This window comes from Macrobrachium rosenbergii, chromosome 23 (assembly GCF_040412425.1).
Source record: "Macrobrachium rosenbergii isolate ZJJX-2024 chromosome 23, ASM4041242v1, whole genome shotgun sequence".
Lineage (NCBI taxonomy): Eukaryota > Metazoa > Arthropoda > Malacostraca > Decapoda > Palaemonidae > Macrobrachium > Macrobrachium rosenbergii.
In genome coordinates, this window is record NC_089763.1 from 2,333,881 (window position 1) to 2,361,232 (window position 27,352).

General features: G+C 47.7%; 1 protein-coding gene across 12 annotated transcripts in view; it reads left to right on the forward strand.

The window, feature by feature from the left end:
- LOC136851231 (cyclin-D-binding Myb-like transcription factor 1) overlaps window positions 1-27,352 on the forward strand; it is a 672,051-nt gene that overhangs the window by 93,962 nt on the left and 550,737 nt on the right. For all 12 annotated transcript variants that reach the window (XM_067125176.1, XM_067125181.1, XM_067125178.1 and 9 more), the window contains exon 2: window positions 10,299-10,389. In XM_067125176.1, coding sequence (XP_066981277.1) covers window positions 10,299-10,389 — 91 coding nt within the window. The remainder of the gene's footprint in view (window positions 1-10,298; window positions 10,390-27,352) is intronic.

The window sequence follows — 27,352 nt, forward strand, 5'->3', positions numbered from 1 at the left end:
CAGCATCCCTCATCTTCATCATATGATGCCAACAGAAATCTCATTCTTCAGTTGAAAGGGAGCTCCACTATCAATCAATTTGACTGCAATAAAAAAGACAAAATAAACAAACACTCAAACAAACAACACAATCATAAACAAAACATACACACAACAACACAATGGCAGAAAACACATCATCAAATAAACAACACATGAACAAAAGTAAATCTTATCACACAAACCCAACTTCCAAATACTACCACAGTATCCTGGGCCGCGTCCATTGTGTTCCTGCCAGACTGCCCTGGAGGTTACAATGTTTTGTGTCCACCATCCTGTAGAAGACGTCAGATTGGAGGTGAAGGAAGCCGCCCTGTGGAAGTAGCCGCCGTCTTCTTCATCATATCTTCGATTGCGTCTTCTGCTGCGTCTTCCCTTCCTCTCCCGAGGTCCAAGGGGGTCCTGAGAATCAGAAAGACCTCCGTCGGCCAAAGGAAAGGAAGGCTGCTTCTTCCCCTTGATGCCCTTGGACGTCTAGGGACTGCCTCCTTCCGAGGAGGCAGTGGGTCTCTCGTTGGCTCTTCCCGACCTTCGGGTTAGGAAACCGATTCGCATAGCCCTGGGTTTGTTCCAACACAATTTACAAACCCTCGGTCCTTTACATTAGGGATTACTTTCAGGCGTAGGCTGGAAACGGCCGTTGAACTTCAAACAAGGTAGTTAGGCAGTTAACTACTGTCCGGGAGGCGGGGGTACCGCCTGCCCGGATGTAAACATTCCAATTTGCTTTCGGCCATCGTAGCGCTCGGACGTTGTTCTTCGTCGCTCTCTGCCTGACAGCTATACTTCTTCTTTTTTGGTGGGAAATTCTTTCTTTGTTTTTCATTATCATGGAGAAATCAGCTAAACCCTCCTATCCCCAGCGTGTGTGTCCTGGGGTAGGGGGTAAGAAATGTAATTCATTTAGATCTTGAGTCGACGTGGACCCACACGCCCTCTGTACATCTTGCAGGGGACGTGTGTGTTCACACAATGATCCCTGTAGTGAGTGTTGTTCGTGGTCCTCCGAGCAATGGGGCAAGTTCGAAGGGAGGAGATGTTACCGTCGTAAGCCTACCAAGGAGTTGTCTGAGGGAAATACGCCCCCGACGACTCCATTGGTGGCAAATGTGTCGGGCTCGTTTCTCCCTCCCGGCGAACTTCCCCTGCTTGCTCCCTCTCCCTCGGGTGAGGACTCCCCCTCCCCTTCCTCTTACGTTTCATCGTTTGTGGAAGGGCGCGGGGGAGAGTTGGACCGCGACATCCTCTCTGAAGTCTCTTCCCGTTCTGGAGGGGAGTTTTTTCCTCCGGAGCGAGTAGAGGCTTCGTGTACTGACCTGACCTTTGCTTCAGGTTCCGGACTGGATAGCCAGACACAGATTCCAAGCTCATCCTGGCTACACTTTGGCCTACCTGGCTCGTCACTGGAGGGATTGGCTCCCCTGTCCCCCACTCCAGTCACGACCCAATCGGCAACGACAGTCACCACTACATCCGTCACCTTTTCGAGGTTTGCCCAGATGCCGGTGTCAGTTGCATCGCATCTGGACACCCAAGTGTCGGCGTCACCTGCTGTGCAGCATGCTGTTCTGCTGCCTCCCGGCTTCCTGGCTCCATTCACGTGTGCTGGCCCCGCCTACATGGTGACGTCATCATATCCTTATGTGACTGTCACTGCCCGTTGCTTACCCTGGCCTGTCTTCGAATGCTGTTCCTCGTCTGACTTTCCAGCCCGGCCCTTCGTCTGCTTCCGTCCCCATTCCATCGACCCTGGCACGGCCCGACTTGAATCTTCACGCGGGAGGGGCGGCGCATGCATTCCCGGCCCCGCCCACTTTTGTTCCTGGCCGACGCGTGGCTCTCTTTACCCAGGCAAATGCTGGCTCAAGCTCTGCGGTCGTTGCCCGGGATGTGCCTTCTGCTGCAGCCCCTCCTGCTGTTCCTGAGTCTGCGGCCTCGCTTTCCTGGCTTGGGGACTTGACGGCGTTCCTGAAGCAGATGGTGAAGAAGAAGAAGAAGAGGTCTAGGAAGGTGTCGTCGTCTTCATCTTCATCTTCGTCTGCTGCTTCTTCCGCTTCTCCTTCCGAGGCTTCACAGCCGAAGAAGAAGAAGTCTGCCTCTCCCCCCTCAAGAAATCTCCCACCGAGACTTCTGAGGGTCTGCCTCCTTCCACAGGGAAGGCAGTGGGATCTCTCGTCGGCTCTTCCCGATCCTCGGATCAGGGAACCGCTGCCCCGGCCTCCGGGCCAGGGGCACCGGGAGCCAAGGGTGTGCAGACCAAGGTCGGCACTCCCCCCGCTGCACCTAAGAAACTTCCTGCATCTAAGGCCAGCGAGTCCTCGTCGGACACTCGTTCGCGAAGTTGCTCAGTACCGGGTCCACAAGGAGACCGGGTACCCCAGTCTGATACGGGAGAAACTCGCCGTACAGACCAGGGCGTGGGGCGACAGAAAGAGCCGGGGCATGCAGGTGCTCCGTCTCTTCCTGCTGGCACTCCTTCAGGTGCCAAGTCAGGTTCCTGGGATAGTGCTTCAGCCCCACGGGGCCGAACGCAAGGAAAGGTAGGGAAGAAGTCCCCTACTTAGTCTTCCCGAGAGGCTCCGGCCTCGAAGAAGACTGGGGCGCGTCCAGAGGACAGCGCAAGCTCGCGCCAGTCAGCTGCACGTTCGACTCCTCCCAGTCCCCGGCCACGTCTGCACGGCCAGCCTGGCTCGGGGGAGGCGAGTGCGCAGCTCGGCTCTCTCAAGCCGCTCCGCTCTCCTCGGGAGATCGCTTCACCTGGGCTGAAGCAGTCTCCTCGACCTGGGGGCTCGTCATCACCGCGGGTTGGTGACTGCTCTCGGCCCACTGCCTCTGCTGGTTCTGCCAGTAAAGCCAGTGGGAGCGCCCGATCTTCCTCGCCTGTCCCCTCCGCCCCTTCGGTTTCTTCCAGGGGGCGCGAGTCGGAGAGGAGGAGCTCTGGGGAGTGTTCTCCTCAGAGTTCTACTGCGTGGGGGTACGCACCTGGTTCGGTTCTTGGCTTGACCAGGTCCTACGCCCGCGTAGTTCAGGAAGATCCACGGGGGTCTGCCGAGGTTCTCCCTCCTGCAGGGAGAGTAGTTCGGGAGGACCGCACTCTGGAAGGACTCGAGGGTCCTCTGCCCCAGGATGCGGACACCCCCGAAATACAGAGGACTTTTGCAGAGGTTATTGCGCTGATTTGTCAGCACAATGACCTCGGGGAAGGGACCATGGCCTCGTCTGTGGATCGTCCGTCACGCCTCGAGTCCTTCTGGGGACCCAAGAAGGAACCCAAGGCTTCGGTGGGGCTGCCGTGGTCCACGCTTGCCAAGGGGGTACTCGACCAGGTGAACAGTCTTGTGTCCGGGCAAGACAGTTCGCTTCGTTCGAGCCGCTCGGACAAGCTTCTTCCTCCTCCTCTGCCTCGTCAGAAGCGTTTCTACGCTCCAGTGGAAGGGGCGTTGCTGACCAAACAGGTTGACCCGGACTTGACTCGTTTGGATCCGGGTCTGTCGTTGCAGCAATTGACTGCAGAGAGCATATCCCTCTCTCAGCAAGAAGCTGCAACCCTGGAAGCAACCGCCATGGCGGCCTTCCAAGCAGTCTCCTGGCTCGATTTGTGGTCATTCACAGTATCGAAGGTAGCTGCTTCCTCAGGCGCTATTGTACCTGGGGAGGACTCCGCCTTTGGGAGACTGTGCCAGTCTGGGGGTAGGGCTATTTCCTACCTCGCCCACCAGACTGCAAACCTGTGGGCGAACCTTGTGCTAAAGCGGAGGGATGCCGTTCTCTCTCGCTTTGCCAGGTCTGTAGGTCCCGAGTCAGCTATCGCCCTTTGGAATGGACCGTTGCTGGGTTCCTCCTCTCTCTTCCATAGAGAGTTGGTGGACGCCGTGGTGGACAAGCGCCGTGCCGATGACAGCGACCGGCTTGTTCATCAGGCAGTGGCCAAGACTTCCGGGTCTTCGCACACCACTGCGGCCAGGTCTTCGGGCCAGGCTGGCACTTCCTCGGCCCCTAAGAAGTCCCAGTCTTCGAAGGGGTCCTGAGGAAACACCCAGCCTTCTTCTGCCCGGAGAAGGGGCCGTCCCTCCCGCCCTTTTCAGCCCACTTTCCAAGCCGGTAAAGGGGGCAAGGGTAAGAAGAAGAAGGGGAAACGCTAGGGGCGGCGTTCCCCCCCAAAAGCTGCCGAAGGTTGGGGGGATGCCTGTTGAGCCATTGGGCAACTTGGCAGTGATATAGTGGACTACCCTTCAGATGGGAGTCTCGGCCTCCGGCCTCACCTCACTCTACACTCGGTCCATCTCCAAACATATCTTCCAGGTTCGTCAAAGGACAACGCACTACAGCAAGAAGTGCAAGCCATGCTGAGCAAGGGTGCTGTAGAAGTCGTGTTGGACCAGTCTCCAGGCTTTTACAGCCGCGTCTTTCTCGTAGAGAAAGCCTCAGGGGGATGGAGACCGGTCATAGACCTCTCCCTTGAACCGTTTTGTTCGCCAGACTCGGTTCACGATGGAAACAACGCAAACTATGCTGGCCTCCATCAGGGAGAACGACTTCATGCTTACGGTGGACTTGAAGGATGCGTATTTCCAGATACCCATCCATCCGTCCTCTCGCAAGTACCTCCGCTTTGTCCTCGGGGAGTCAGTCTTCCAATTCAGGGCACTTTGCTTCGGGCTCTCGACTGCTCCCCAGGTGTTCACGAGAGTATTCTCTCTCGTGTCAGCTTGGGCCCACTCGCACAGGATACGTCTTCTGAGGTATCTCGAAGACTGGCTAGTCCTGGCGAGCTCTCGCTTGCAGTTGCTACAGGACAGGAATCGTCTCCTCGAGTTTTGCCAGGATCTAGGGATCATGGTAAATCTGGAGAAGTCAGATCTCAATCCCAAGCAGAGGACAAAGTACCTGGGCATGCTGATAGATACGGTGGCAGCGAAAGTCTTTCCCTCAGACTCTCGTATCAGCAAGTTCAGGCAGGCAGCACAGCTGTTCCTGTCACGGCAGGAGCAACCAGCTCGGCAATGGCAAGTTGTCATCGGTCACCTGTCGTCTTTGGAGAAACTAGTACCTCACGGGCGTCTTCACCTGCGGTCTCTCCAGTGGAGACTAAAGGAGTATTGGTCCCAGTCCCAAGACCCCCAGTCCTTCCTCATTCCTCTTTCCGAGGAGGTGAGAAAGGACCTTCACTGGTGGTTAGACGACAGGAACCTCTTGATAGGAGTATCCTTGCATACTCCCCCTCCGGACATGCTTCTGTTCTCGGACGCATCGACCGAGGGATGGGGCGCACACCTGGAGGAGTTGCTGACTTCGGGAGTGTGGCACCGAGACGACGAGCACCTTCACATCAACGTACTAGAACTCAAGGCGGCCTTCCTGGCCCTCCAAGAGTTCCGGGATCGAGTGATGGGACACTCCGTGGTACTGATGAGTGACAATACCACGGTAGTGGCATACGTCAACAAGCAGGGGGGACTGGTGTCCCACCAGCTTCACCAGTTGACGATGCAGGTGCACGAGTGGGCCGTGGCTCACTCGGTAGAGCTGTCAGCCAGGTACATTCCAGGCAAGAGGAATGTCATGGCAGACAAGCTCAGCAGCCAGAGCCAGGTGGTAGGGACCGAATGGTCCCTCCATCAGGAAGTAGCGGAAAGGCTGTTCGACCTGTGGGGGCGTCCAGCCATCGATCTGTTTGCCACCCGGCACAACAGAAAGCTCCATGTCTTCTGTTCTGTTGTGCCGGACCCATGGGCCGCTGCGGAGGACGCGTTCCAACACCCGTGGGACAATGTCGACGGTTACGCCTTTCCCCCATTCTGTCTAATTCGCCGAGTGACCAGCCGAGTGATGATCACCCCGAATCTCAGAATGACTCTGGTGGGACCCTAATGGCCCCAGGCCATTTGGTATCCGGATCTGCTAGCTCTCCTCTCCGAGGTGCCGAGAGAGATCCTTCCCTAGCTCAACCTGCTGTGTCAACCCCACGTAGAGCAGTACCACCTGGCAGTGCATTCCCTGTGTCTTCACGGCTGGAGGTTATCCACCATCTCTTGCGAGCGAGAGGCTTCTCGCATCGCGCAGCAACAGAGATGGCAGGATACTTCAGAAGATCCTCCGCAGCGGTATACCAGGGAAAGTGGTCCGTCTTCTGTGGTTGGTGTCGTCGAAGGGGTATCTCTCCGGTCGGAGCTACTGTTCAGCAGGTCGCGGACTTCCTCGTCTTCCTTCGCCAAGAGAAGCTTCTCTCCGTTTCAGCTGTAAAAGGCTACCGCGCCGCACTCGGCCTAGTCTTACGGCTGAAAGGAGTAGACATCTCCTCCTCCTTCGAGATTTCTCTACTCATGAGAAGCTTCGAACGGTCTTGCCCACCCAGGGATCTCAGGCCCCCTGCGTGGGATGTGACTCTCGTCTTAAGGAGCCTGACTTGTGCACCGTACGAGCCTTTACGAGAGTCGACAGACAGGGATCTGACCCACAAGACCGTCTTCTTGCTTGCCCTGGCATCGGCGAAGAGAGTTGGCGAACTTCACGGACTTTCCTTCGATGTTAAACACTTGAGGGGATGGGGATCAGTTACGCTCGATTTCATCCCGGATTTCGTAGCGAAGACTCAGGACCCTTCGGTCCCTAACGCACGGTTCGAGTCCTTCACGATTCCCTCCCTAGAGGACTTTGTAGGTAATGAACCAGACAAGATGGTACTGTGTCCAGTTAGAGTGCTGCGGCGCTATCTGAAGAGGACTTGGCACCTCCGGCCTGAGTGTCGACAACTCTTCGTTAGCACTGGCTCGACCAAGAAAGAAGTGTCCAAGAACACCATCTCTTTCTGGCTTCGTGAGACGATAAGGAGAGCGTACTCTGCTGCAGGAGAAGACGACACCGGTACGCTTCGTCCGAGAGCTCACGAGGTCCGCAGCATTGGTCCGTCCCTCGCATTCCGGAAGAATATGTCGGTATCACAGGTGCTGAAGGCGGGTTTATGGTCCCAACAGACTACCTTCACCTCCTTCTACCTCCAAGGACTTGTTGCACACAAGTCCTTGGACACTTTTTCCTTAGGTCCTGTGGTGACTGCTCAACAAGTTGTGTAGCTTATCCAGCTCCTCTAACAGGACAGGTTGCATCTTGCCTATGTTGTACGGTTGTGATTGGGAGATTGAATGTTGAGTGACTGGCCTCTCTTCTTTCTCCCCACCCTGGCTCTCTTCCCATGGGCAGGGAGCGGACGTACCGTTACAAGCTGGACCGGGTGATCGAGGCAGGTAAGCACATAACGGGAGCTCCCATTCTATTTCCGTTCAGGTTAATAGAAGCAACCCCACTCCTTCCTCTTGCAAGGGGAGGAAGGAGACCATGACTATGAGACAAACCCAATGCTTGTATTTTCCTTATTGTGATCTGACGTCAAATTCTTCCTAGCCTACTTTGCATGAACTGATGTTTCCTCTTTCATGCAAAGGGACCCAGAAGTCTGACAACTGATCCTGCGTTTCTTACAACCCGAACTTTTGTCAGAGGCAGTTTTTTCCCTTCCTCGCTCTCGCGACCAGGAAAGGAAGACAAGGTGGTGAACACCAGTCAGTTCAGAGAGATTTTATCAGATTCCTCCCTTCAATCAGTGAGTCTCCTAATGTAAAGGACCGAGGGTTTGTATATTGTGTCGGAACAAGTAACAATTTTTAAAAGTACAGTAAATTGTATTTTTCCTAACTATACAAACCCGAGGTCCTTTACACTTTATGCCCACCTCATGCCACCCCTCAATCTGTACCTGGGCTGAAAGGCAAATTGGAATGTTTACATCCGGGCAGGCGGTACCCCCGCCTCCCGGACAGTAGTTAATTGCCTAACCACCTTGTTTGAAGTTCAACGGCCGTTCCCAGCCTACGCCTGAAAGTAATCCCTAATGTAAAGGACCTTGGGTTTGTATAGTTAGGAAAAATATAATTTACTTTTAAAAATTATTTCGTGTCGTGCAGCAACAGAGATGGCAGGATACCTCAGACGATCCTCCTTAGCGGTATACCAGGGAAAGTGGTCCGTCTTCTGTGGTTGGTGTCGTCGAAGGGGTATCTCTCCGATCGGAGCCTCTGTTCAGCAGGTCGCGGACTTCCTCGTCTTCCTTCGCCGAGAGAAGCTTCTCTCCATTTCAGCCATGAAAGGCTACCGCGCCGCACTCGGCCTAGTCTTACGGCTGAAAGGAGTAGACATCTTCTTCTTTCGAGATCTCTCTACTGATGAGAAGCTTCGAAAGGTCTTGCCCACCCAGGGATCTCAGGCCCCCTGCATGGGATGTGACTCTCGTCCTGAGGAGCCTGACTTGTGCACCGTACGAGCCTTTACGAGAGTTGTCAGACAGGGATCTGACCCTCAAGACCGTCTTCCTGCTAGCCCTGGCATCGGCAAAGGGGGTTGGCAAACTTCACGGACTTTCCTTCGATGTTAAACACTTGAGGGGATGGGGATCAGTTACGCTCGATTTCATCCCAGATTTCGTAGCGAAGACTCAGAATCCTTCGGTCCCTGACGCATGGTTCGAGTCCTTCACGATCCCCTCCCTAGAGGACTTTGTAGGTAATGAACCAGACGAGATGCTACTGTGTCCTGTTAGAAAGCTGCGGCGCTATCTGAAGAGGACTCGACACCTCTGGCCTGAGTGTCAATGACTCTTCGTTAGTACTGGCTCGACCAAGAAAGAAGTGTCCAAGAACACTATCTCTTTCTGGCTTTGAGAGACGATAAGGAGAGCGTACTCTGCGCTGCAGGAGAAGACGACGCCGGTACGCTTCGTCCAAGAGCTCACGAGGTCCGCAGCATTGGTCCGTCCCTCGCATTCCAGAAGAATATGTCGGTAGCACAGGTGCTGAAGGCGGGAGTGTGGTCCCAGCAGACTACCTTCACTTCCTTCTACCTCCGGGATGTTGCACACAAGTCCTTGGACACTTTTTCCTTAGGTCCTGTGGTGGCTGCTCAACAAGTTGTGTAGCTTACCCAAGCTCCTCTAACAGGACAGGTTGCGTCTCGCCTAAGTTGTACAGTTGTGATTGGGAGAATGAATGCGGAGTGACTGGCCTCTCTTCCTTCTCCCCATCCTGGCTCTCTTCCTATGGGCAGGGAGCGGACGTGCCGTTACAAGCTGGATCTAGCGGTCGATGCAGGTAAGCACATAACGGGAGCTCCCATTCTTTCTTCCATTCAGGTTAATAGAAGCAACCCCACTCCATCCTCTTGCAAGGGGAGGAAGAAGACCATGACTGCAAGACAAACCCAATGCTTGTATTTGCCTTTATGTCATCCGACGTCAAATTCTTCCTAGCCTTTTTGCATGAACTGACGTCTTCCTCTTTCATGCAGAGGGACCCAGAAGTCTGACAACTGATCCTGCGTTTCTTACAACCCGATCTTTTGTCAGAGGCAGTTTTTTCCCTTCCTCGCTCTCACGACCAGGAAGGGAAGACAAGGTGGTGAACTCCAGTCAGTTCATAGAGACTTAATCAGATTCCTCCCTCCAATCAGTAAGTCTCCTAATGTAAAGAACCGAGGGTTTGTATATTGTGTCAGAACAAATAACAATTTTTAAAAGTAAATTGTATTTTTCCTAACAATACAAACCCGAGGTCCTTTACACTTTATGCCCACCTCATGCCACCCCTCAATCTGATACCTGGGCCGAAATGCAAATTGGAATGTTTGCTTCCGGGCAGGGATACCCTCGCCTCCCGGACATTAGTTAATTGCCTAACCACTTTGTTTGAAGTTCAACGGCCGTTTCCAGCCTACGCCTGAAAGTAATCTCTAATGTAAAGGACCTTGGGTTTGTATAGTTAGGAAAAATACAATTTACTTTTAAAAATTGTTATATTTGTGTAGCAAATTTTAAAAGTAATTTGTATTTTTCCTAACATAAAGACCTCAAGTTCAATATGTGAATGGCCCACCTCAGCCACCCCTTTCATATGGCACCTAGGCTGAAAAGCAAAGTGGAGTGCAGACCAACAGGTAGGCAGGGCTTCCCCCTGCCTGTTGATATTTAATTAACCTTATCAGTAAATTTTAAATGGCCATTGCATCTTGTATTTGCAAGCTAAATGCATGTGTAAAGAACTTCATGTTTGTGTTTTAGAAAATGTACAGATTGCTTTTAAAATTTGGTATGTTTCAAGGTCTTTGCATTTTAATTTATGAAATGTCCTAGTTTTTAAAATTATGTTCCTGAATTAATTCAACTCTTTTTACATATTTTGTAGTAATTATGACCTTAATCTTTATTTCAGACCATAATGGAAGTTGCTGATACCATGGACAGTGCAGATGGTGTTGGCGATACAACGCCTGTCCGATTGGTAGTTGAAGATGATGGAGGAGGTAAGTTTGGAAGTGTTCTTCCACAAATCCCCATTGTTATTACAATATACAAGCTTTCACCTTGCATATGTTTAATTCTGAGAACTCAGGTAAGGTTAGCTGAGTGCCAAGTTACTTCAAGAGATGAAAAAATGTTGAATTATCTTGTTTGAGCATTTCCTTGAAGCTTTTTGAAACCCCTGATGTCCTTAAACATTCATCCTCATTTGCAGTTTATGGTTTCTCATATTTCACTGATCTGTTATTCTTCACCAGTGAATAAAGTGGTTGTTGTGAAGTGGTTTTTGACACAAAAGCTATCAATATACTGTAGATGACAATTTGTTAGTGGTCAGAGCAGTGTGTAAGAACCAGAAGTTCAAGTTTGCATTGTGCTGATGCTTCAACAAGGATGGTATGTACCACCTTTGAAATGCTCTAGCTAGTGACACCTACTGTATAAAGATGTATTCATGTAAGAACAGGCTTTTCTTTTACTCAATTTAGCTGATAGATGGATTATTTTTGGAAGAGTGTTAGGTCTTTTTGAAGCTTAGTAGCCTACAATAATGGCAGGAGAAACACCCTTGCAAATATTTGTTCCAACACGAATACAAAGGTTTATTCTTTATATATGATATTGCTTCAAGCGCTAGCTTGAAACTGCCATTCAGACTTATTGACAAGTTAACTACCAACAGTTGGGAAAGCCCTGCCCAAGTGTTTGTCTGCACTCCATTTTGCTTCCAGCTACCATTGAGTACATATGTCTCCCTTGGCTCGCTACCTGACCCCTGCCTTTCATTCGTTTTGCATAAATACACTCTTATCTTCCATGGAGGTTAACCTTCATACATTATGTGTTTCATGTTGGAAACTCCTATGTAACTGTAAGTCTTTGTCCAAAATGTCAACATTGGCCTTCCAAACAATGGGTTAAGTTTTTGATGAAGAGTAGGAGGGAGCCAAAGAAGTTTCATTATAATGACTTACCAAAACACTGTAAAAGCTTTTATCTCTTTAAAATCGACACGTCCGAGATATAAATTTTCAAACTTTGTTTGGAACGCTGATACAACATGGAGATCAACCCCACCGGATGCCGGTGGGGTAGCGTGGCAGGAGACATACCCATAAACCCAGGTCAGTTTCATTCTCGGCGTATTGGGACGCATCTCGCGCATCCGTCTGCCTCAAACTGTTTGGGTTCCTTTGTCTGCTTGCGCTTATTTGTTGCGTCTCTCCTTGGTGAAGTACTCAATTGCCTGTTTATTTATCTAGCTAGCCTAGCTCTGGGAATTCGTAGCTATGTCGGATTCAAGCTTCTCGGGATCCAGAGTTTGCGCAGGGAATTTGTGCTCCGCCAAACTAGTTAAACTTTAATACGATCTCCATTCTTTGTGTACAGCATGTAGGGGTCAAGAGTGTTCCCAGGAGAACACATGCAATGAATGTATGGAATGGAGTCAGGAGTTTTGGCAAACATACAGTTCCCATCAGATAAAGCTGGTTAGGGATAGGGATAGGAAAGCCTTTAAGCTTAAGGAAGCTAGGCTATCATCTTCTTCGGTGGTGGCATCGGCGTCACCTCCTCTACCGGCTGTTCCTTCCTCCTCTCCTACCCCCTCCTCTACCGTTGCTCTTTCCCCTCTCATATTCCCCCTCTTCTTCACCAGCTTCCCAGTATGTTTTCCCTAAAGCCAAGCCCAGCCTCGAGGCTGATAAATCAGAATTCGTTCTTTTCAGAAATCAAATGGAAGCGCAAATGAATGGTTTCATGGAGTCGGTCTTAAGTTTAGTGCGTTCGCACCGTAGTCCGGGCGTTAGCGTCGGTGATGACGTCAGTGTTGGTGTTGGTGATAACAATGTGGTTGTTCGCGATCGCGTTTCAGGCGAGTCTGCTCGTTTTTTTTTCTGAGCAAAGGCAACTGTCCCGCCGCCTTCTGAGGCTAGAAGACAGTCCGGCGCTGGCGAAAAAGGTCAGAAATTATTGCCCACGAGCAGGCTCGTCCTCTAAGGCACAGGAAAGCCTTAGTCCTGGTGGCGGAAGTAGTAAGCTTAACTCGCCTTCGAAGCGTCGAAAAGCTTCAGGGAGACGTGAAAGTGATCCATCGACGCGTCGATCTTCTCGCCATCGCCGACATCGCAGGATGGTGTCCCCAGAAGCGTCATCAAGGCGGTCACAGTCGAGGCGGCACTACCTAAGGTTAAGCTCTTCAGGTGAGAGTAGCAGCAGTTCATCTTCAGTCTCTTCATATTCCAGCTCTTCGGATCCCCCCCCTCCTCGTCATCGCAAGTGGGATCAGATCTCTCGGCCCGTAAAGAGGCAATCTTCGGATAATTCCTGCCCTAGGGTTACTAAACTCTTCAAGAAAAGGACAGCCAGCCCTATACCTGGTTGCTCAGCGTGGGGATCCGATCAAGAAAATACATTTCAGACGCTTCCTCCCAGGTCACCTAGTGCAGTCAAGAGGCCTAGCCCTCTCCAGGAAGTTCCGCCGCAAGTGCCCGGGCCTCTTACTCCTCCTCCTACACACGAAGTGTCTGCGCCTTTGGCTACATCCTCGCCCTCCCAGGAGTCTATTCTGTTGGAAGGGAAGCTAGAAAAGGTAGTCCGCAAAGTCCTTGGTATTCCCGAGGATAAAGAAGTCGTTCCTCCTCAACTCCTGGACGGTCTGGGCACGGAACCGATTCTTTCTGGTGAAGAGGAAGGCCCAGGTGAATCGGGGCCTTCTTCACATTACGCTTCTCTACTCAGCTTTCTGCTGCAGTCGTACCCGCAACATTTTCAGCCAACAGCCCCCTCTTCTCCGACTTCTACGTTGCGTCTGGGAAAACAAGGTCCTGCCACTTCACTTCCCAAGCTGGTACTCTCCACCGCCTCCAAGAAAGCATTAAAAGAGGTAGAGGCGTGGTTGGAAGCTAAGAGGTCCTCGGGTAAGTTGTCGTTTGCGTACCCTCCTTCAAAGCTGTCGAAAAGGAGGCAAAATTATTACAGCACAGGAGCTTCTCCTTCACTGGGTTCTGCAATTTCAGCACAAGGGGACTTCGGCTCCCTTGTGGACCCCTCAAGACGCATTTCATTCGAGGCAGCCAAGACCTTCTTTTCTGCCCTAGATGTAGAACATTTTTCCAGGAACCTCTTCAAGTTCCTAGAGATTGTCAGCTTTATCGATTGGTCAATGGGAGCTATTTTCAAACAGGTGGAGCAGGCTAATCTCGCAGAAGACGTCTTGGAAAAAACCACGGGGTTCCTTTCCTGCACCGATATCGCTATCCATGATGCGGCAGGCGAAATTTCCTCCCTCTTCACCATGGCCACACTGAAGAAGAGGGAAACTTGGTGCTCCTTCTTGTCTAAGGCTGTGACTTCTTCGCAGAGAACGGCTTTGATGTTCGCACCCTTTGACAAGGAGGGCCTCTTCCCAGAAGCAGTAGTGAAAGACGTCCTGTCAGCCATGGATAAGAGGGCGTCGTCACACATCCTGTCTATGTCTTCCACCAGACCGAGGCCTGCTCCCGCTCCTTTGACCAAGATGGTATCTCCTCTTAACAGGCATCCGTTTCGTAACTCCAGGTCCAAACCTTACTCAAGGTCCCGCTCCAACTCCAGGGTCACAAGTTCTCCTCAAAGCCACAAGGTCGTCATACCAGTAAGTAGGATCCCTGTCCTCCATGCGCCGGTGGGGCCAGACTCAGCCTCTTTTGGGAGGAATGGAGAGACAGAGGTGCAGATCAGTGGGTGGTGCAAGTGCTCCAGCTAGGCTACCGTCTGCCGTTCGCCCAACCTCTTCCTCTCTCCAATTCTCCCATTTCCTTGACAGCATACTCAAGAGGCTCAGTCAAGTTTTCGGCCCTAGAGACAGAAGTCCGGTCTCTCTTAGGAAAGCGGTCATCAGTAGTGCAGGACGTGTCAACCCCAGGTTTCTATAACCGCCTGTTTGTAGTCCCCAAGTCATCAGGGGGTTGGAGGCCAGTTCTCGACGTAAGTGCTCTCAATATGTACTTAGTGAAAACCAAGTTCTCCATGGAAACGAACCGCTCAGTTCTTCAGGCACTAACTCGGGGGGATTGGATGGTGACCCTCGACATGGAAGATGCCTACTTCCACATTCCAGTACATCAGGACTCCAGGAGGTATCTTCGCTTTGTTTTCAAGGACAGAGTTTACCAGTTCCAGGCCCTCTGCTTCGGCCTGTCGACAGCCCCGCAAGTGTTCACCAGGATTCTCGCCCCGATAGGTCATTGGCTCCACCTGGAGGGAGTTCGGATCTCCTTGTACCTAGACGACTGGCTACTCCGTTCATCATCAAGGGACTGCTGCATGGAGGACCTTCACAGAACCCTAAGGTTAGCTCGGGACTTAGGGATTCTGATAAACACGGAAAAGTCGAGCTTAGTTCCTTCACAGAGGATTCTTTATTTGGGGATGACTCTGGACAGTCTAGCTTTTCGGGCTTTTCTGTCTCCCAAAAGGGTCTCCTCCTGCCTTCAGACGGTGGAGAAGTTTCTACTCCTGGACAGTTGCTCCGCCCGTCAGTGGATGGCTCTCCTGGGAACTCTGTTGTCAGCGGAGCAATTTGTAAGGTTAGGCCGTCTGCACATGAGACCCTTACAGTTTTTCCTCAGGGACTCTTGGGACAGAAGGACCCAAACGGACTCCACGGTCTTCAACATTCCCCCCGACGTCAAGGGGCATCTTTTCTGGTGGAGGTCGCCGGAAAGGCTTTCGGAGGGTCTGGATCTCCTCCCAAGACAACCATCCCTGCAGATGTTCTCAGACGCGTCCAATGTTGGGTGGGGAGCACATCTAGCCAACCTCAGGACGTCAGGAGTTTGGTCGGATGAACAGAAGAAGCTCCACATCAATGTCAAGGAACTGTTGGCTATTCACCTCGCTCTCCAGGAATTTTCGACCCACGTCTCAGGCCAAGCAGTCGCTGTTCACGCCGACAACTCGACGGCTCTAGCCTACATCCGGAAACAGGGAGGTACCCATTCCTTCGCCCTGTTCAAAGCTGCGAGGGACCTTCTTCTGTGGGCGGACAGCAACAGGGTGGCCCTGTTCCCTCGGTTTGTGCAGGGAAAGCTGAACGTCCTGGCGGACCAACTCAGCCGTCGGAACCAGACTCTCCCTACGGAGTGGACCCTGCACCCGCAAGTGTGCCTAGATCTGTGGAATCTGTGGGGCACTCCCATAATAGATCTCTTCGCTACTTCCAAGAACCATCGTCTCCCAGTGTTCTGCTCACCAGTTCCAGACCCACTGACTCACTTGGTGGACGCCATGCTCCTAGACTGGACGAACCTGTTTGCCTATGCCTTCCCTCCTTTCGGGCTTATCAGGCAAGTGGTAAACAAAGTGAAATTCCATCAGAAGGTCGAGCTGATCCTCGTTGCCCCATTCTGGCCAAGGAAGGAGTGGTTCCCGGACCTGCTAGATCTCCTGATAGACTTCCCGAGGCTTCTCCCTCAAAAGAAGTCGCTTCTCAGACAACCCCACCTAATGAAGTTCCACCAGGGATTGTCCACTCTCGCTCTGACAGGCTTCAGACTGTCAGGAAGCTCATCAGAGCGCGAGGTTTTTCAAGCAAGGCTGCAGAGGCTATTGCGAGGTGCAGAAGGGACTCCTCGAGCAAATTATACCAATCCAAGTGGACAGTCTTCAGGAACTGGTGTAGAAAAAATAGTATCTCCTCTTCTTCGATGTCTATAACTCAACTTGCCGATTTTTTCATTTACTTGAGGGATTCAAGAAAATTGATGCCATCAACCATCAAGGGCTACAGAGCTATGCTGTCCTCTGTCTTCTACCATAGGGGGTTAGACCTGTCAAATAACCGAGACTTGTCAGACCTCCTCAAGTCCTTAGACACAGCTAAGGCCCCAAAACCTGCCCTTGCCTGGAATTTAGATGTAGTTTTGAGGTGGTTAATGTCTCCAAGGTACGAACCTTTAGAAGATCTTTCTCTTAGAGACCTCACTAAGAAATCCCTTTTTCTGGTTACTTTAGCAACGGCAAAGAGGGTTAGTGAAATACAAGCCATTGACAAGGAAGTGGGTTTTTCACAAGGTAATGCTGTTTGCTCATTCACCTTGAATTTTCTGGCCAAGAACGAGTCTCCTTCCAACCCGTGGCCTCGGTCCTTTACCATTCAGAACCTCTCCGAAGTGGCTGGCCCTCAAGAATTGGAGGCTTCTTTGTGCCCCGTTAGAGCTATCAAAACTTACTTGGCCAGAACGGCCAGCATCAGAGGACGTTCCTCTAACCTGTGGTGTTCAGTGAAAGATCCAACCAGACCTTTATCCAAGAATCCCCTGGCTTTCTTCGTCAAGGAACTCATCTTAGAGGCGCACAGGCACATCAACGAAGAGGACGCACGCCTAGTCAAGTCTCACATTCACGAAGTGCGCTCAATAGCAACTTCAGTGGCCTTCCATCATAATAAGTCACTTTCGCAGATCACACAGAGCACCTTCTGGAGGTCGAAGTCGGTTTTTGCGTCTCACTACCTTAGGGAGGTTGAAGTTGCGTATCAGGACCTGTTTGCGTTAGGTCCCGTATCGGTAGCAGGCTTGGTTTTAGGGGGAACACACTAGGGGGTAGGTTCCTTATCTTTCCTTCCCCCTGTGGTTTTATGGTTGCTGAGTTAATGGGAAGCCGGGGGTGCTCAGTTCACCTGGAGTACTCTCCATTCTAGTTGAGCTGCTGAGGGTATAGGGAAGGGGATGTATTTAACTGTTTTTAGGTTAGGCGGTGAGACCCGTTTTCAGTCTGGTTGCTTTCCAATTGCTCAGGGCAAGAGCAAAAAGGAAGTCACCCCTTGTCTCAGTCAGCGGTGTACTTCCCTGACTGCTTGGGTTGTTATGGAGCAGAGTGGCTAGCAGTGCTTACGCCCAAGGCCTCTGCAGGTAATGGAGCTTCAACCAGCAGCAGTACCTCCCTGCAAAAGCCCATCTACCAGGTAAGGTGACTCCTGCCCTTTTGTTGGTATGGATCCTTAAGATACCCATGGTTAGAGTTTGTTCCTTTTTTTTTTTTTTGTGTGTGTGTAACCTTTCAATAACTGGTACCTCATCCCCTGCCCTTCCACCTTAAATGTGGAATCAGCTTTTACAGTGTTTTGGTAAGTCATTATAATGAAAATGACATTTTTATGATAAAATGATGTTTCATTATACTTACCAAAACACTGTAATGTAAAGGCCTCCTCCTCCCCGCAGGGGGAGACGTTATCTCAGGTTTTCACTAATTGTGTATACCGAGAATGAAACTGACCTGGGTTTATGGGTATGTCTCCTGCCACGCTACCCGCCGTGGGGTTGGGTCTCCCGCCAATTGTATCAGCGTTCCAAACAAAGTTTGAAAATTTATATCTCGGACGTGTCGATTTTAAAGAGATAAAACCTTTTACAGTGTTTTGGTAAGTATAATGAAACATCATTTTATCATAAAAATGTCATTTTTCCCTTGTTTTCAGAGGGCAATTACACTTTCCATGACGTCACTGAAGGAGTTCTTTGGCACCCTCCTCCCTCCTTCAAAGATCTGGCCTGTTGTTGCTACTCCTAAAGGAGTACATAGCGTATCCTTTGGTCCTCATAGCAAAAAGGTTTCAGTGGAGAGCCCCTGGGGAGAAAGGATAGCCACCCTTGGATCTCTTATCTTCCTTCAGTTGAGGTTTCCTTCCAGTTAGAGAGTCTCTCTCTCTCTCTCTCTCTCTCTCTCTCTCTCTCTCTCTCTCTCTATATGGAAGAAAGGAGGTCTTTCATTCTTAACCTGACCCCCCCTCGCAGGTGCATTGGAGACCAGACCGAGAAACTCAGGGAATTGTGGCTTTCTCTGGATCTTTCAGGAGAACCTAATATTTCTGCTTTGTGGCCACCCCTCTTCCAGGAAGGTGGCTCCTGTAACCACCTCTACAGTGACCATGATGACTTCAACAGTCAGTCTCCATGGTCTCTAGCTGCCCGTACCTACATGGTAACCATGCGCACATATTCAGTGATGTGTCTTGAAGAGTTATGTAATGGCATTATACTAATGGATTTTTGCTGTAAATGAAAATATACTTCATCTTTTCATTTATACATATAATTAATTTTTAAAAACTTTATTTGATAGTTTTTGTTGTTGTTGGAGTCATTGTTCACCATTCCCTAATAGTGAGCCTGCCTCATTTCAGATAGAAATGATGAGGGTTTGCCCCAGTGTTTGTGGTATGTGAAAGCTGCATAGATGAGGAGAGTGGAGAGAAGTAGCATCTTTTCAAAAGGAAAAAATTATGGCCACTGTAACAAGTATCTGCATTGGCTTGTTAAATAAATAGGGCTGAAAATGGATGACTGAGTCAGTGCTGGGTGTAGCAATACTACAGGAAGATTTTTGTGAACTTGTAACTGTAAACCAGGTAGTGTAAAATGCTTGTGCACCTACACTGTGGGAAGTTACCTTTTTACCTGTAAAAACAGATACATGTACAGTATATAGGAAGTGGTTGAACCCGCACAGATAAAGGTAGTTGCTTAATTGCAAATGTGATTAGTGGGCCCAATTTTCATTGTTAATATTTGTGTTGAATGTTATCAGAAAACTTTTTCTAATGCAATAACAGTTCTCAAGGACTAAAAAAACTAGTTAAATTGTAACAATTTAATTTTGTAGTTGTACAAAGGAGAGAATGTTTACCACCTACATTATTCTGTAAGTGGTATGAAGAAGACTTTTTGTACTTACTGTATGTTAGCATTTTTGTGTATGACTGTGAAGAGGGCATATGTTTCTTTGTTGAAGAAGTATAATTTTGGGGCCATTAATCATTAAGAGTGAATGTACAAACAAAAACATAATTTTGAAATGAATCTTACCTATCCATTATGTAGCTTGTACTTCCCTGCCAGCAGTAGTTTGACAGATTGAAACAAAAAAAAAAAGAGGAAACATGGTTTTCTATGAATATCCGTTTTCTATCCATCTACTTTCCCCACCTACCACCAGGGGACCAGTAGGTACAAAAACTCGTAGCTGGTCAGTCTACTTCTGTCACTGATTTTGGTAGAGACAGATTGTTGCACTTGGTATTCTGTTGGTTGTTTTTGGATGTTCTTTTATATTTTGAATATTTGTTCATTATGAACCTCTAAGGAAAGCGTTGCTGTAATATGCATCATTCCAGTTTCATTGACCCTCATGATATGTTTTTGCTGAGGGAAAGGTTATGATTGGATAATTATATGAATCATAGTTGAACAAAATGCGGTAATTGATTGCGAAAGGAGAGAACTTGTTAGGTTGTAGAAACAACTATACAGGATAATACTTGTGAGACTTAAGTTAAAGGGATGCATGTCTTGTCTGCTTCCCCATTTAGTAACAGGTTAGTTCCTCTGCTTCTCTTCAGCCTTGCCCCCCTATGGCTTTGTGCTCGTATCGCCTGTGTGCCTTTAGTTTGTGCTCATACACTTGTATGCCCATTGCTTGTACGCCTATCACTTGTATGCTTCCTTCTTGCATGTCTGTTGACTGCACTCTTACCACATATGCTCCTATCGCCTGTGCACGTGTCTCCTGCTTGACTAGCACCTGCCTATAGTGAATCTCAGCATGTGTTATTGTTTCGACTTCCATTTAAGTAGTCAGGTGGCAGCCATTAGTAGTTTCAACATTCTGTTTTGGGGATTTCAAATCCTTTTCTAGTTGTGAGGGTTTGTATCAGTAAACAGTTGGTTACTGTTTTGTTTTTCCCCGATTCCCCAATGGTTTAGGAACGTTCTCATTATTGCGAGATTTTCCTGATCAGAATTTAGAATATTTGGATGAGCCAACAGGTTTCCAACTGAATCAGTGTCTTCCTTTTGAGCTGGAGCAAGTGGTTTTGTCAGTGGTGATTAAAGAGGAGTTTTTAACCCTCAATGGAAGCTTATCAGGAGTTAGTTCAGTGCAGTCAGCTGCTGCTCTTCCACCATCAAGGGTGGAAGTCTTTGCCCCAGTCTCTCTGATGTAATTTCGGTAGCTGAGACTTATTCTTCTTTGGCTGTGGCAGGAGGGCAATTACTTGTGCTTCTGTTGATTGATGAATCAGGTGTCTGATATACAACCAGTGTATATGTGGCCGCAATTCTTTTTTGAAGAGGTTAATAGCTTTCTGTAAGGTGAGGTTAACATATGATTTTGCATATTTCAAGGCTTTAATGCAGTTCATGTAAAGGGAGCCTCTCCTAACATTTTTCTATCTTGCCACCGTATAATGGAGAAAGAGAACTACTTTGTAATTTAAGGGTTCTTTCTAAATATGGGGGTAGAGCACTGGGGAAGGACTACAGTAGTCCTTGCGCAGGTTTTTGATTTTTGAGTTAAAGATATTCTCACTGTTCAGGGTTTTTCTTGCAGAGAAAGTTTTCCCTTTATTTGCGGCTTTTATTGCCACTGATTGCTTCTAAGGATCTCGAAGGCAAAAAGCTGTCAGCTTGTCGATTTAACATGACAAGAGGGGGGAGTGTTGCTGATTAGGGGGTCAAAGGTTTCTTATGTAATTCTCTCTCTCTCTCTCTCTCTCTCTCTCTCTCTCTCTCTCTCTCTCTCTCTCTCTCTCTCTCTCTCTCTCTCTCTCTCCAAAATAATTCATAAAAAATTTCACTCTCTTAAGTAAGGAAAATTGTTATCTCTCTCTCTCTCTCTCTCTCTCTCTCTCTCTCTCTCTCTCTCTCTCTCTCTCTCTCTCTCTCTCTCTCTCTCTCTCCAAAATAATTCATAAAAATTTCACTCTCTTAAGTAAGGAAAATTGTTATCTCTCTCTCTCTCTCTCTCTCTCTCTCTCTCTCTCTCTCTCTCTCTCTCTCTCTCTCTCTCTCTCGTTCGTAGTTAGTGCAACCTACATATTATTGTTTCTCTGTATGCGTTTAACTGTACAGTAGATAATTTTAAATTGATCTAATTTTACCTGTTCCGTCTTCAAACTGTAAATGCGCTGTTCTAAAACATAGAGACATAGAGCATTTCAGAACAAAGAGAAAGAGAAGAATAAAGAAGTTTTTAAAAACGAGGGTGAGAAGACTATCAAAAATAGATCGGTGGAATGGAGGGAGAGAGAGAAATAGGATACTAATCTTCACACTCTCCTATATTCTTACCTCAACCATTTATTTCTTTTTTTAAGGTAATTTATTAAGCTAACTTTTAAATAAAATTACAGTAACTTTAAAAGTTAGTTTAATACCGAATTTCCATCATTTGATATCTAACATAACAACAATCTCTCTCTCTCTCTCTCTCTCTCTCTCTCTCTCTCTCTCTCTCTCTCTCTCTCTCTCTCTCTCTCTCTCTCTCTCTCTCCCCGTAATAATTCATAAATATTTTAACTTGATATTTTAAGGACATCTCTCTCTCTCTCTCTCTCTCTCTCTCTCTCTCTCTCTCTCTCTCTCTCTCTCTCTCTCTCTCTCTCTCTCTCTCTCTCTCTCTTTCTCTCTCTGTAATAATTGATAATTTCACTGTTAAGTAAGGACAAATCTCTCTCTCTCTCTCTCTCTCTCTCTCTCTCTCTCTCTCTCTCTCTCTCTCTCTCTCTCTCTCTCTCTCTCTCTCTCATTCATAGTTAGCTCACACATTTTTACAACTTATTATTTCTCTGTACATATTTACCTGTACAGTATATGGTTTAAATTGATCTAATGTTACTTGTACTGTCTACGAAGTGTAAATGCACTAGTGTGGCAAATACTTTCTAAAACATAGAGACATAATAACTAAGAGTAGTATTAGTCCAAATAGAAATCACTGGTTGTTCATGAAAGAACATTTCAGAACAAAGAGAAAGAGATGCAGAATAAGGAAGTTATTAAAAAAAGGTTGAGAAGACTTCTAAAAATAGATTGGTCAGAAGGGGAGAGAGACAGAAATTATCTTCCAGCTCTCTATTTTTATGTCAACCATTTATTTCTTTCTTTAAGGTTAATGTATTAAGCTAACTTTTAAATGAAATTACAGTAACTTTATTTTCATTTAAAAGTTAGCTTAATAATTTGGAAGCATGATTAGGGTCATATTTAGTGTTTAAACTTTAGAAATAAGTTAAGCATTTATTAGCATTTTTAGAGACCATTGCCGAAAATGCCAAAGGGGTTCTTAACTCGAATAAGTTCGGGTATGACTATATATATATAGGGTTCTGGAATATAATATATATATAATATATATATATATATATATATATATATATATATATATATATATATATATATCCTCTTTCCTGATGACGTGGTCAACACCGTCATCAGCGAAGTTTCCAGGGCCAACCAGAATCTTCGGATTCGTTGGGGACTTCCCTTTAAGAGGAAGTCTTCTGAGTCTTCGGGCCCTCAGCCTAAGGGAAGGAAGAGGACAAGGAGGTACCACCCGTACAAGGCCCCTCAGACCCAGACAGTTGTCCAGGCAGTTCCCGTCGCTCAAGTTGCCCAACCTTCCACCTCCAAGGGGCAACCTCAGTATGTCTTGTTGAACCAACCGGCTCACCACTCTGCTGGCTCAGCGGCTTATGTAGCTTCCCCAGTATTCAACCCCACCTTTGAAACTCAAGGCTCGTTTCAAGGCTACCGCCAGTCCAGGGGCGTTAGAGGTCGAGGCGGATTTAGATACAGGGCTGGATCCAGACCCCAGTCTAGAGGCAGAGGCTCAAGAGGAGGCAGAGACAATAAGCCCTCAAACAAATGAGCCACCTCAGGTAGGTGGGAACTTGCACCTTCACAGGGACCATGGGACCTTCAGTCCATGGGCCCACAGTATTGTTTCAAAAGGTTTAGGGTGGAGCTGGATAGAAGGGCCTCCTCCACCAGTCAGATTCTATCAGACCCCAACACCAGATCTGTTAGAATATGCAAAAGACCTTCTTCTAAAGAAGGCAATAAAGAAAGTCAGACATCTAAAATTTCAAGGACGCTTGATCAGCGTGCCAAAGAAAGACTCAGACAAAAGAAGAGTGATATTGGACCTGTCAACTCTGAATTCTTATATTCAATGCGACAAGTTCCATATGTTGACCGTCTCTCAGGTGCGGACCTTACTTCCCCATGGGGCCGTCACCACCTCTATAGATCTTACAGACGCTTATTATCATGTCCCGATAGCGAGAAACTTCTCTCCCTACCTAGGATTCAGACTAGGCAAACAGGTGTACTCCTTCAGAGTAATGCCTTTCGGGCTCAACATAGCACCCAGGATCTTCACCAAACTAGGAGAAACTGTGGTACAGGAACTGAGGTCTCAAGGCATCAGGCTTGTGGCTTACCTAGACGATTGGCTAATCTGGGCTCCCAACGACACCGAGTGCCGGAAGGCGACCAGAAAGGTCATTCAGTTTCTAGAGCATCTAGGATTTCACATAAATACAAAGAAATCTCGTCTGATTCCGGCATCCCAATTTCAATGGCTGGGAATCCAGTGGGATTTAAACACCCACAAACTTTCAATTCCGCCGGAAAAATGCAAAGAGATAGCCAAAGCAACGAGACAGTTTCTCAGGTGCAAACGAGCCTCTCGTCGCACTCAAGAAAGAATCTTAGGTTCTCTTCAGTTTGCATCAGTAACAGATCTACTTCTCAAAGCAAAACTGAAGGACATAAATCGAGTGTGGCGGAGTCGAGCCAATTACAATCTCAGGGACAAAGTCTCCCTCATACCTCCAATCTTAAAGAAAAGACTCCGACCTTGGACAACAGCTCCTCTACAATTCCCTCCACCAACCCTGATCATCCACACGGACGCATCTCTGACCGGATGGGGAGGTTACTCACAATACAAAAAAGTTCAAGGAACCTGGTCGAATCTTTTTCGTCACTTCCATATCAATATTCTAGAGGCAATGGCGGTTTTCCTGACTCTGAAACGCTTACGTCCAGCCAGGAACATACATATCAGATTAGTCCTGGACAGTGCAGTGATAGTGCATTGTCTGAACAGGGGAGGTTCCAAATCAAGTCATGCAATGATAGCAATCTTTTCATTAGCAATGAAAAATCATTGGCACTTGTCCGCCACGCATCTGTCTGGAGTAAGAAACGTGATTGCAGATTCTATGTCAAGAACGACTCCTTTGGAATCAGAATGGTCTCTGGACAAGAATTCCTTCAACTGGATTTGCCAACAGATTCCAGGACTTCAGGTGGACCTGTTTGCCACGGAATCGAATCACAAACTACTGTGTTATATAGCTCCGAACCTGGACCCTCGAGCTTACGCCACGGATGCAATGTCAGTAGACTGGAACAAATGGCAGAAGGTCTACCTGTTCCCACCAGTAAACCTTCTGTGGAAAGTTCTACACAAACTCAGGTCATTCAAAGGCCGGATAGCCCTAGTAGCCCCCAACTGGCCGAAGAGCAACTGGTTTCCTCTTCTATTAGAGTTGAAACTCAGAGACAATCAGATTCCTCATCCAAAGTTAACTCAAGTAGTACAAACTCAGACTGTGTCATCTTCCTCAGGAATGTTGAATGCCCTAACTTTATGGATTTCATGAAGTTCACGGCACTGAAAAATGCTAATGTTGATCCTTTGAACACAATGTTTCTAGAATCAGATAAAAGAGAATCTACTCTCCGTCAGTATGACTCGGCAGTAAGAAAACTCGCCAACTTTCTGAAAGAATCAGACGTTCATACAGTGACTACGAATCTCACAATCTCATTTTTTAAGGCCCTTTTTGATAAAGGCCTAGCTGCTAGTACTATTACTACGACTAAATCCGCCTTAAAGAAGTTATTTCAGTTGGGATTTAACATTGACTTAACAGATTCGTATTTTTCCTCTATTCCTAAAGCTTGTGCTCGTCTTACACCAACAATCCGTCCTAAAACGGTTTCTTGGTTTTTAAATGACGTTCTAAGATTAGCTTCAGACACAAATAATGAATCTTGCTCTTATTTGACTCTTCTTAGGAAGACGCTGTTTTTAATTAGCCTGGCTTCAGGAGCTAGAATCTCTGAACTTTCAGCCCTTTCTAGAGAGTCGAATCATGTGGATTTCCTCCCGTCAGGAGAGGGTCTACTTTCTCCGGACCAAACCTTTTTAGCCAGGAACGAAGATCCTCAAAATAGGTGGTCTCCCTGGAAGATTATACCTCTTCCGGAAGATCCTTCCTTATGTCCGGTCGTTACCTTAAAAGCTTACCTTGAAAGGACTTCTCAAAGATTGTCAGGTCCCCTTTTTGTTAGAGAGAATGGTGGAACGATCTCCTTGAATGGTATTAGACAACAAATCCTTTTCTGGGATCGACCTGTGTCGCCGAGTGAAATGTCCCATATAGCACACATTTCTAGGTATAAATATTTGCTAGATATACCAGAGAAAAAAGCTATACAGCTAATAGGATGCCAGAGTTACTACCTCTGGAGCGATCATCCTTATAGGATGTCGGTATGTCATCTAGGAGCGAGTGGAAGCCACTACCACAGATGCTTAACCCAAACAGATCTCTCCCTTCCCAAAACCCCTCTACCTAAGGGGTGCCGTTACAGCAGTCCTCCCCTCGAAGTAGGTTCCTTCACGTGGTGAGGGGGTAAGGGGCCCTGGCTTTTCTTCTTCGTTCTTACGAAGAATAAGAGCCCGGGCCCTGACGGATCACCTACAAACCTTTCGATTTAAATGGTGTGGATATTTTCACTTTCGTATAAATTTCTTGGACCTGGTAAATAGGAAAAGGTATCATAGCTGGGATTGGGTTTATATCCGAAGCTAAATAGTGAGAACTGTGGCAGGACCATCAACTGCCCGATAATGTTCGGACCTGAGTTTTCAGGCGGAACTATTCTACTGAGGACTGGACCACGGATTCCAGGGGGTCTAGTTCTGGGAATAGGACTCTCGGCATTCTGTCCGGTTTGCCCATAATGTGATTAGGGTGGGGATGATTGTATTCTAGTAATGCTCTCAGTCCTACCAAGTGGGTTGGCTTACACTTGAGCCACTCTAATCATGTTGTGCCATCCCCTTTGGGGTAGGGTAGGGATGCGGACATTTGGGAGTCGGTTCTCACTTGTGCCATTAGTGGAGGAATGAACTCCATGAAAGGCTGATGATATCTTTTTAAGGTTTTCAGGTTTACTTTTTTTTTTTTTTTTTTTCCTCCTCCTCAATCTTTATGACAAGTCAGTTTAAGGATTTGAGTACCCCTGGACCCTTTGATGGTAGTGAATCGGCACAGTTGACAACCACTGGAACCTCATCTGACAACCCTTCTTTAGAAAAGTCAAAACAAATTCAGAATGCAATAACACTGGAACCATATGCTCCAGTACAAAGGAAACCAATAAAAAGTAAATACCGTCTTGACCCAACCTTGACTCACTTTGACTCCCTCTTTGGGAGTGGCAGTTGGTCAAGGTTTCTAACCTTAGAAACTGACCAGAAAATATCAGCACTCAAGTTGGAAAATTATTTATTGAGCAGACACTCTACGACTGAAATGTCGTTTAGACAAATAAAAGAAAAGACTTGGCTTATAGAGGCCACGACAAAAAGTCAATCTGAAAATTATTTATCAATAAAAAATATAGATAACATAAATATAAAAATAAAAAAACATGATACTATGAACAGTATTCAGTGTACTATTGTACTTCCTGAGAATAATAACGAGCCAGTTGAAAAGCAAATACTGTCAGACTCACTTAAAAAGAGATACCCCAAAGTACAGGATTGCGAACTATATGATCTGCCAAGTAAAGAAAAGAATAAACAAGTCTTAAAAATCGCAAAAATAAAATTTGAGGGCCAAGACCTACCTCAGAAAATAAAAATTTTAGGCCAAACCAGAGAAGTAAGACCATACGTCCCAAAGCCGCTACAATGTCAGAATTGCAGTAAATATGGACATGCGAAAAAATATTGTCGAAATGAACCTGTATGCGCGTATTGTGGATCTGAAGAACATGCCACACAATGGAAGTGCAGCGAACCAAAGTGCATAAACTGTGGGCAAAACCATCATGC